Source organism: Triticum dicoccoides, chromosome 5B, assembly GCF_002162155.2.
Source record: "Triticum dicoccoides isolate Atlit2015 ecotype Zavitan chromosome 5B, WEW_v2.0, whole genome shotgun sequence".
Taxonomy (NCBI): domain Eukaryota; kingdom Viridiplantae; phylum Streptophyta; class Magnoliopsida; order Poales; family Poaceae; genus Triticum; species Triticum dicoccoides.
The window spans coordinates 109,828,339-109,838,520 of record NC_041389.1 but is presented as its reverse complement, the minus strand read 5'-3'; the positions used below and the strand labels follow the sequence as shown (position 1 = coordinate 109,838,520).

The 10,182-nt window shown below is 43.4% G+C and overlaps 1 protein-coding gene across 3 annotated transcripts; it reads right to left on the bottom strand.

Moving 5' to 3' along the window:
* Positions 1–1,270: 1,270 nt before the first annotated feature.
* Positions 1,271–6,951, bottom strand: LOC119307660 (receptor kinase-like protein Xa21). 3 transcript variants are annotated; one of them, XM_037583727.1, is made up of 3 exons: positions 4,097–6,946; positions 2,054–2,740; positions 1,271–1,928 (listed from the first exon to the last, which is right to left on the bottom strand). In XM_037583727.1, the coding sequence occupies exons 1-3, from the start codon at positions 4,785–4,787 to the stop codon at positions 1,570–1,572; spliced, it is 1,737 nt and encodes a 578-aa protein (XP_037439624.1). In that variant the 5' UTR covers positions 4,788–6,946; the 3' UTR covers positions 1,271–1,569. The 3 variants fall into 3 exon arrangements, with proteins under 3 accessions (XP_037439624.1, XP_037439625.1, XP_037439623.1); XM_037583728.1 differs by having other exon boundaries at positions 4,406–6,943; XM_037583726.1 differs by having other exon boundaries at positions 2,054–6,951.
* Between the last annotated feature and the right edge of the window lie 3,231 nt (positions 6,952–10,182).

Below are 10,182 nucleotides of genomic sequence, written 5' to 3'. Positions count from 1 at the left end.
GAGCTCGGCGGAGAAATCAGCGGCACAAGAAAGATGAAGGAACGAGTGGATGAGGTTCCCAATTAGAGAAAAAGAAAGAAAAAAAAACGGTGCGGTTGGGCCAGCATGACGTGGCTTGAGCGCGCGAGCCCAACGCACGTAGCGAACGAGGCGGCCGGCCGATAGTAAACGTTTCCCTTTTTACATGGATGTCATATTTCATGGGTGTAGCATGGTCCCAACCACATTTCCTTTTTCATCACATGACAACCTATTTCTAAACTATCATAGATGATATGAATTGATGGATCCCAACCTACTATAGTAGAGGTCTTTTTCATCACATGACAGCCTATTTCTAAACTATCATAGATGATATGAATTGATGGATCCCAACCTACTATCGTAGAGGTCTTTTTATATAATTTATTGTAGTGGAGCAATATCAAACAACTCGATAGATGGAGCAGCTTCAAGGAGATTTATTGTCCATAACAGAATCGTAGCCTGTTGAATGCAGCGCATAATTGCTTCCTTCTGGAATGAATGACAATCATGCGGTATATGTTTGCTCGTCCTTGCGCATAATTGCTTCCTTCTGGAATGAATGACAATCAGGCGGTATATGTTTGGTCGTCCTTATTTGCCACAGTGGAGATTAGTTTGAGCTTAAGCAATCACTGGATACAAAGCGAGGGCCAATGAGAGTGCAGAGTGGAGACAGCAGCATATGCTATGAACACCCAAAGCACTGAATTTAAGCCATCTGAATTAAAATGGCAAACAGATTGCGATAAACACCATCATGAGTTTTAGCTGACTGAAGCAAAGTACTGCCTCCAATTTCAACTAAAACCACGACAAGAATTATGAAACGGAGGGGGTAGCATTCAAGAAATTACATAGACCGTGAACGACAGGGAGGGGACTGAAAATCTGCTGCGAGTAGGAGGCATGAGATATACTAGTCTTTTAAGCAATTTAAAAAAGATCGGCAAACTTATTTTCCTTTTTTTTTGCGAGGACAAACTTATTTTCCATGAGAACTGTGAGCACCGCCTATAGTACAATGACACACAATTCTCTTTGCATATTCTCAAGACAAATAACAGGGATAGTGACAAAATATAATAGATATGGAATCACCACAAACAGGCCGTACTTGTAAGTTGCAACTCTGACTTGTTGCATTACTGTATCCAAGAGCCAAGAGGCAAAATTTATAGTATTCCCTCCGTTCACAAATATAAGATGTTTTGGATTTTAACATGGACTACATACGGAAAATGACTGAACAAAAACACAAATGCGTGTATATACATCCAAATTAGGAAATAGAACATCTTATAATAATGAACGGAGGAAGTACATGACATGACAAAATACAAACCTAGAATATTCGGAATACCATAACTGTCCGTAACCAAACACACACTAACTGGGTACTACCTCATACGGGTATCACCCTCACACTTGGGTGCTACCCTTATTAGTTATTACCCCTAACAAGTAACAAACACAATGCCACAGGGATGCAGAGCTGTAGAGATGATCGTAACACGTCAATGCTCACTCGGGTTAGGTAGTTGCTCAAAATTCATGGACAGACATATGAGCTGTGCATGCCTTCTTTATGGTGTTCAATTCCTTGACTACGTCGTTCATCTTTATTCTGTGTCTTGGGGAATCCACACAGCAAGCTAGGCCAAGCTTAAATATAGGATATAAGAATATGTCTGTGATACTTTGCATGTCTCCGCTGTAGGTTGCCCTAACATCCATTATTTCCAGTAGCTTATCAGGATAGGCCATCTTGACATAGTTGACAAGACTTGTCACACCATCTATGAAATTGTCAGTTGGCCTTCTTGCAGTAAATATTTCCAATAGCAACACACCGTAGCTATATACGTCACCATCTGTGGAGGCTTCAGATCCCGAGCCATACTCTGACAAACATATAAACAAAGATGTTATGGCTAATGGCTATGTAATGACTAAGACATAAATTTGGGAAGAAATTATTGAGATGCATCAGCATTCAGCAATGGTTCCAATTTTAAGAAAGGCTGACCTGGTGCGACGTATCCAATTGTGCCTTTAATCACAAATGAGCTACTTTCAGTTCCACCACCACTTTGCTTGCATTCTTCGGTACGCATAATCTTTGCTAGACCAAAGTCGGTAACATGCGCGACAATGTCATCATCTAGAAGGATGTTGCATGGTTTGATATCACAGTGAACTATCGATGGCTCAATTTGATGGTGAAGATACTCCAAAGCCTCTGCAACATCAAGAGCAATGCATAGCCTTTCCATTAAACTTAGCCTTCTAAAGGCCCTAGTGCTCTTAGTCGTTGTGTTTGGATGCAGCCACTCATCTAGATTTCCGTTGCAAATAAATTCCAGGACAAGTGCCTGGAATTCGTCACCATTATGGTCCACACCACTGCATACAGTGATCACCTTGACAAGATTCCGGTGTCGAATCCTCCTTAGCACATTGCACTCTCTCAAGAAGCTTCTACTAGCTCCTCGTCTGGCAAGATTGAGAACCTTGATTGCTACAGTAGCCAAACTCTCATTAAGAAGAAGATTTCCGACGTACACGTTCCCAAAACTTCCGGAACCTATCAAATTTGCCGGTGAGAATGAATTGGTTGCTGCATCTATCTCAGCATAGGATATTCTCTCATTGTGAAATATGATTCTTTGATCAACGTCATTTGCTTTGGTTCTTGTCTTCATAAAGTAGCATGCTGCAGCCAGAATGCACACGCAGAAGATCAAAGTGCCAACCATGCAAAATATTATGACACGGACTCTGTGCAGTGAATTAGCCTGGTGTGATGGGCATGAAGGGAGTTTCAAAAATGGAGGACCTCCACATAGCATGCTATTACCAGCAAGCGACACTATAGTGGCATTGCCAAAGATCCTTGTATTTGGCACTGGACCAGATAGGTTGTTGAAAGAAAGGTTTAGATACGTTAGGAGCTCAAAAGTTTGGAGGAAGTCAGGTATGGCTCCTGCTAAGTTATTATTGGAAAGATCCAGATTTTCGAGTCCTCTCAAAGAAGAAAAACCTTTGGGTATTTGTCCCTCCAAAAGATTTTCTTGCAAATATAGGGAATTTAGTTGGACGCAGCTGCTGACAGCGTCTGGGATTTCACCAGAGAGCTTGTTCATTGATAGGTCGATTGTGCTGAGGCTATTCAAGTTCCCTATCTGTGTTGGAATGGAGCCACTTAGAGCATTGTTGGAGAGGTTGAGAAGTACCGTCAGAGAGGGAATACTAAGTATCTCCTGTGGGATTCCCCCCTTCAAGGAGTTACTGGACAGATCCAGAGATGTCAGTTTTGTTAGATTGCCAAGGCTTGCTGGAATGCTGCCATCCAGAAAGTTATTAGATAGAGAGAGATTGCTCAATTGCGTGATATTGCCTAATGATTGTGGTATCTTCCCATCAAATCTATTATGGGATAGGTCAAGGTACTGGAGGCTAGGAAGCTGGCCAATATCTAGAGGTAAGGTGCCTGTGAAAAGGCTATCTGCGAGAATGAGCATGGTAAGTTTTTGAAACGCCACTAATCCTGCAGGTATGGTCCCAGCTATTTTGTTTCTACCTAGAGCAATCCATTTGAGCTCTTTAGATAGGTTGGCAATGGTAACTGGCATAACGCCTTCAAGGTTGTTTTGTTCAAGGTCTAGTATTCCCAAATTGCTACAGTTGGTTAAGGATGTGAGGAAATCCCAATCCCTAGGCTCTGTGGCTTGAAGCACATTGTGGCCTAATGAAAATGACCTGAAACGACCATGTATGCCAATATCCCGTGGAATCAGACCATGATACTGATTTCCACGAAGAAGCAAATATTTAAGTGAGGATGCATTTGACAAGGAGGCTGGTATTGGTCCTTTGAATTGGTTCACATGTGTGGCCAAAACATTTATCTTTGGAAGCTTAAAGCCAATATCAAGTGGCAGAGATCCTGATAGCTGGTTGAAGCCGATGTCCAAGAGTGTGATGGAAGAAATATTGAACATGGATGGAGGAAAAGGGCCTTCCAGTTTGTTATCATGAATATCAAATTTAACAAGATTAGTCATCTTACCTAAACCTGGAGGAACATGGCCAGTCAAGCCGTTTTGGGCTAATTCCAAGTGTGTCAATGATGTCAGGTTGCCCAGCCAGCTTGGGATTTGGCCATGGAAGTGGTTGCTTGACATACTAAGGTTTGAAAGGGCTGAGAGGTTGGAGAATGGCATAGGAATATCACCGGTCAGATTGTTATGGGTGACGTTGAGAAATGTAAGCTTTGATAGGAGACCCAGAGAAGCAGGCATGGAACCAGAGAGGTAGTTCACCCCCAGATCCAAGGCATGAAGTGATGTACAACGACCTAGGCTGCCTGGGATCTCACCTGCCAGGTTGTTGGCTGAAAGATCGAGGACACGGAGGTGAGTCAGGTTACCGAGCTGCGGGCAGATGGTGCCGGCCAGGCCGATACCCTGCAGGCGTATGGCAGTGACATGGCCAGGGTGCCGGCGGTTGCTGCATGCTACGCCCACCCACTCGCAGTAGACAGGCAATGACGCCGTGCTCGTGCCGTTGCCGACAGGGTCCCAAGACCAAGAGGACAGTGCCCGTGTAGGGTCACTTGTTATGAAGGATTTGAATGATAGGAGCACAGGGAGATCGACGCCGTAGTTGCTAGTTTGGTTGTTCGTGGGCTGAGAGCTGGGTGTGAAGAAAAGGAGGGTATGAGTGAGAAGATGGATCATCACAAGCTGCCATATCTTCATGGTTGAGCAAGGAGGTGAAGGTGGGGTGGAGTGGTAGGTCGTTAATTGTTGTATTCTGCACTCCTCTCCTTGTGTGCAACTCGTTAAATAGCGATAATGCTTGTCACTCTCCAGGTCGGCCAATGAAAATATTGGACACTGGCAACCACTTATTTATGACTTCTTTTTCACCAGGACCACATATTGCTAATATCACTGGTAACTCATTAAGGGGGAAAGACATAATTTCAAACGTTGAAATGTCCCAATGATGTTACAGCACAAAGACAATAAGTTAGATGTCCAGAGAAAAAAGGGTCGCATTAAACCCATTAAGGGGGAAAGACTGGGCTACCGGTGGGTTATGCCATGTGGTGCTCGCTGGTTGGCCAATGATTTTTGCGAGACATGCTAATGCATTATGCACATTTATATACATTAAATTCACTACCCTAAGTGGGGAAATGCTAAATAAAAAACTTTTACGTGTAAAGACAAATATCTCCATATCACGAGTAAGAGAAAAAGGAGTGTGAAAGTGACTAATGTGATGCCTTGTGCCATGTAGTTGAAGGTGTGGCATAATTTCAAACGTTGAATATTCCAATGATGTTACAGGAAATGACAATAAATCAGATGTAGAGAAAAAAAAAGGTTAACATGGAATTTTATGTTCATGTGGCGCAATCACAAAAGTTACCTAAGATTGAAAATCACGCCAGTCAGAAAAGTCATGCCTATAAATGAAATCAAGGATCGCGGAGGAAATGTGATGGTTACTGAAGGACCGGGGTGAATTGGATGTAGACCTGTCCAGTGTAGGCTTTCCCTCCTTCGAGACTGGCTGATTTCCCATTAAAGCCAGTAAGACTATCTGATTCATCAAGCTTGCAAGCTTAAAACTGAAACAGAAACTCATATAAAAGAACTCAAAACACACATCTAAATAACGTGATTCTGTATTCGAAAAAGACAACCAAGAAGGAACGGAAACTTACAAGGAGCCAAAGCTAAGGAGAAACAAAACAAACGGAATAAGCAAAACCAGTGGAAAAGAAGGGAAGCAAAAAAAAAAGGAAAAAGGTTAGCACTAGTGCCCAGCAAAAAGGGCAGGAAGCCTAGCAAGCAGGGGCAACCTCCACAATTTGTTTTCTCCAGCTAGCTTTCCATTGCGCTGCCTCTAGCAATCTCTGACAGTCTTGATGCATCCATCAAAATGTAGAGGAAGCTATTGTGGAATTTCATGTTTGTGTGGTGCAATCAGCTCAGTCAGAAAAGCCACCTCTATATGTCAAATCGTAAATAATGATCAGTAAGGAAAAGTGATATGGTTACGAAAGGAGCAGAGGTCAAAAGAGATGTAGATTGTAGGCTTTCCCTCCTTCCACAAGACTGATAAGCCAGTAAGACTAACCAATTCACCAAGCTCACAAGCTCTGGAATTAAAGCGGTATTGTTATGTAGGTGCAAATTTTCAGCATAGGCAAGTAGCAAAATGAAAAGAAAGCGAGTTTATTTGGTTAAGAATCAAAATAGAAATGATAAGCGAAGTGAACAAAGACAGAAATTCAGAAACCGAGAATCCACTTCTGAGGAGAAAGTCCAGTTTGTTTTTAACAGCAACGGACAGTTGCAAGGTTTTTCTCAGAGGCATACAAAATCAGTTAGATTCCACATGTTCTCTAGGAATCAATCACGTCATAGCCCGTCCACTCTGCAGCAACCCCTGTTGGAACGCGCAAATTACCAAACAATCATCGCGTGTGTAGACGAACCAGGTCACCAGGACAAGCGTCGAACACCTTATGTGCATCCATAGAACATAGTAGATGCAAGAAGAGGATGCAGCGGGGATGGAGAGATCGTGGGAAATCGTGGGGCCTAATGGTGTAGAGGCCAGAGAGAACTATGGCAAAGCCATTGGGGGCCTGCCTGCCGCCGTGGCGCCCCCATATCCATGGGTCTGGACGTCTGGTGCAGCACCATGTCGGGGAGGAGAATGCATGGCAGGGAAGCACGTAATTTCTGGAATTTAGCTTCAGCTCCAATCCAGAAGACCGCGAACATAAAAACCCATCCACACTCTACGCACCTTTCTCCCTGGAGGCGACGGCGCGGTGGCCGCGTCTAGGCAGCAAACGGTTGCCACAGCGAGGCGTGGCGGCCAGTTCCGAACGCCGGGGAAGAAGCAATGGAGGATACAGTTTTTTTTTTCCTTCTGTCTCCTCGCTGATCGTTGTGGGGGCGAGGATCCAACGGTTGATACAGAGTTAGAGAGAAAAAAATCATATTAGGAACGAATGAACAGAAAAAAAAAGAGTTGCTAATATTTTAAAACATTGGAAATGTTAACGCCCACACGTGTGGGCGTTTGCACATCGCCCACACGCCTCCATCAACACTCATTTTGCCACGTATGAATAGATGACATTAGCAGAATTTTTTTTGATTTTCGGCTTAAAAATGTTGTATCTCCTAAATAAAAAAGCAAACTAAAAATCCGTTTTCACCATTAAATCCGTCTCGATGAGATCTTCAAAACTAGACCCCATGTTGATATGTTTCGACGAATTTTTTTTTGCCAGAAGTTGCCACGATGTATACACTGCAGTTGCCATAGGGCTTAAACTAAAGTTGCCATGTGGCAATTTTAGTTTGTAGATCATGGCAATTTTAGTATTTTGATGATGGCAACTCCAGTACTTTGACCATGAAAATTATTTTTTGTATGAACCATGGCAATTTTACGTGCATGTATCATGGCAATTTTAGTTTATGGTTCATGGCAAGTCTAGTTTCTTAATTCCCCGCTTTATAAATGTCAAAATTTACTTTTAAATGTAGAAGAAAATAGCTGAAATATATCATGGCAACTTCAGTGTAAACATCATGGCAATTCATATGCAATAGACATGGCAACTTTTAATTCAATTTTTTTTCATCAAAACATATCAACATGGGATCTAGTTTCGAAGATCTCATCGCGAGGGATTTAATGGTGAAAACGGATTTTCAATCGGATTTTTCGTTTAAGAGATAAAACATTTTAAAAACTGAAAATCCAAAAAGATTCCTGCATGCATGCATGCGATGACGTGGCAATCTGTTTACATTAGAGACGTGTGGTGCGTCTCCCTTCCTGCCAAACGTGTGGCAGTTAGCGCGACCCTAAAACATTATAACTGGGCACCCTAGAAGCTCCCTCGCGCTATCAACCTTTGAAGCCGTCCGATTTCAAATTATGGTTGTCCCTGGCCGTTGGATGCATAGTTTTTTTTAACGTTCCCGTCCCCGCAGCTTCTTGAGGACAACTACTCCCGTAACATTTTCTGACTAACGTGGTTTATTGGGCCAAACAGCCCACCTGTCGACTGAAGCGAGGGAGAATTCTGCGAGGAGAAAGATCGGTCCAAAAAGCATCAAACCGACCAGTCGTGGGCGATTGGTGTGCTCGCTAGCCCTAACCAAGGCCAACGGCGATGGCGGCGGCGAGCCAAAAGGTCATCGGAGTTCGAGCCCGTGCTGCTATTCGCTAAAGGGGTCTATCACCAAGGGATCTAGAGGAGCGGCCGTGTGTGCGCATCCATCCAATCCCAATTTGAGGCGCAAAGAGGAGCGGCCTGCCGTGTGCCAGATGCGAGGTGCTGGATTGTATCAACCGGAGGTGAGGAACGGCCGGATCGATCGGAGTAGCGGGAGCAAACCCTAGCACGGCGGCCGACGCTGGGCAGGAGCGGCGGCACCTCTCCGCGACCTTCACCTCCAGCCACGGAGCCAACCATGACTTCCCATCTCACCTTGCGGTCGCGCCTTGCAGTCCGAGAAGAAAAGGGGTGTGGCGGCGGCAAGGACGAGAAGGTTGGCAAGGAGAAGAAGAAGGCGCCCCCTCTCCCCGTGGTCACCGCCGTGCTCAAGATCGATATGCCTCATGGCTTATGTTCCAGCGAACGCTTAAGGAGAAGAAGGGAAGAACCTCACATACAGGTAAATGCTTTCTTGGTGTCTCTTTCAATGTATTGTTGCTCAGCGGATTCTACCGTTCTCTATGGTCACAGTGCGCATTCGGGTCTTCCTGGCGTCATGGAGTCTGAGAGAGAGGAAGGAGTACATGGCGATCGTGATGTCACTGCACAGATCCTGGTCAGCATGCCCGTCCATACATCTTGCTATTTAATTTAGATGCATGATTTGGATCTTTTTGTCTTTTAGAAAATATAATTATGAGATACCGCTGAATAATGAATACAGAGGCTCTTCGTAAGATAGAAGATGATGTTCTTCATATGTCGCCTTCATGCTTTCCTGAAAAGCATAACATATATAACTGACATCACCATACATAGGCTGGTGTATTATTGTGATCTATGCGTGGTACCTATGTGCATCTCTTTTTAGCTAATCCTTGTTTTGTAGGCCTCAATGTGGTTCAATTAAAAAGAATGTGCCCTAGCATATTTTCAATGCGACGGAACAACATCCGAGAGGGTCAAGCACTGGACCATAGGTGTCTATATGAGTCTGCATATTATGTTATCCTTCTATATGCCTCCATGGAGCGAAATTTATCGTCATGGTTCATAAAAAATAGGTTTAATCTGTGCTAATGGAGTTGCCGCTATGAGTAGTCTCTTGAGAGCTAAGTGTACGGACTTTGAGACATGTTTTTTTTTGCGAAAATGTTGCCTTCTGAAGGAGGTGCTCACAGATTCATTCCTTATTTCAGAAAAATTATCATCTTACTATGATCATGCTTTTAGTCATTCTGCTTTAGCAGGGATGCACGTTTCCATTTTTGCAAGAAAGGTTATTTCGTTGCTCATGTCTTTTATGTGGTTGGGCTCTTCCAAGCAATAGGAAACACACATTTCGGCAGGGAATCGCACAACTTTCAGCAGTGATGTCCACCAGGCTATTGTTACACCCAGCAAAATAGGATAGGGATGCCAAGTTGCTGATTTTCTGTCAGGTAAAACAATTGTTCATGCAAATGCATGTTCAGCTCTATTTTTTGCTGCAATGTTGAATTCTCTTTTAATTCGGTGTTCTCCTTGCGAAAGTTCTTTCCCGTGGACCGTCTCAGCTTTGGATAAACATCTATTATGTTCTCTGAGGAATAATTGATAGCCCTGTCGCGCGACTTCTCATGTGTTATTCCTTTGTCGTTATTATTATCGTAGTCTGTGTGTAGGAACCCAGTTTATTGTTTGGTTTAAATATAAGACCACATAGTTTCCATACATTTTAAATTACAGAACATGCTATGCTTATGGGCTACAATATATAGGTAAAATGTGTATTCTTTTGTGACAAAGATTTCTGTGAATTATTCCATCTTTGTCCGGACTACTCTGTCATGCTAACAAAATGCAGGAAGAGTAATGATTCGTATGATCAGCAGGCATGCTCGCCTGAATTG

What these genes read in the sequence shown, in the direction of transcription:
- LOC119307660 (XM_037583726.1), bottom strand. Translation starts at nt 4,787, where the DNA reads ATGAAGATATGGCAGCTTGTGATGATCCATCTTCTCACTCATACCCTC. An exon ending in AATTGGATACGTCGCACCAG is followed by an intron (nt 1,929 to 2,053) that starts GTCAGCCTTTCT and finishes TATGTTTGTCAG; the next exon opens with AGTATGGCTCGGGATCTGAA.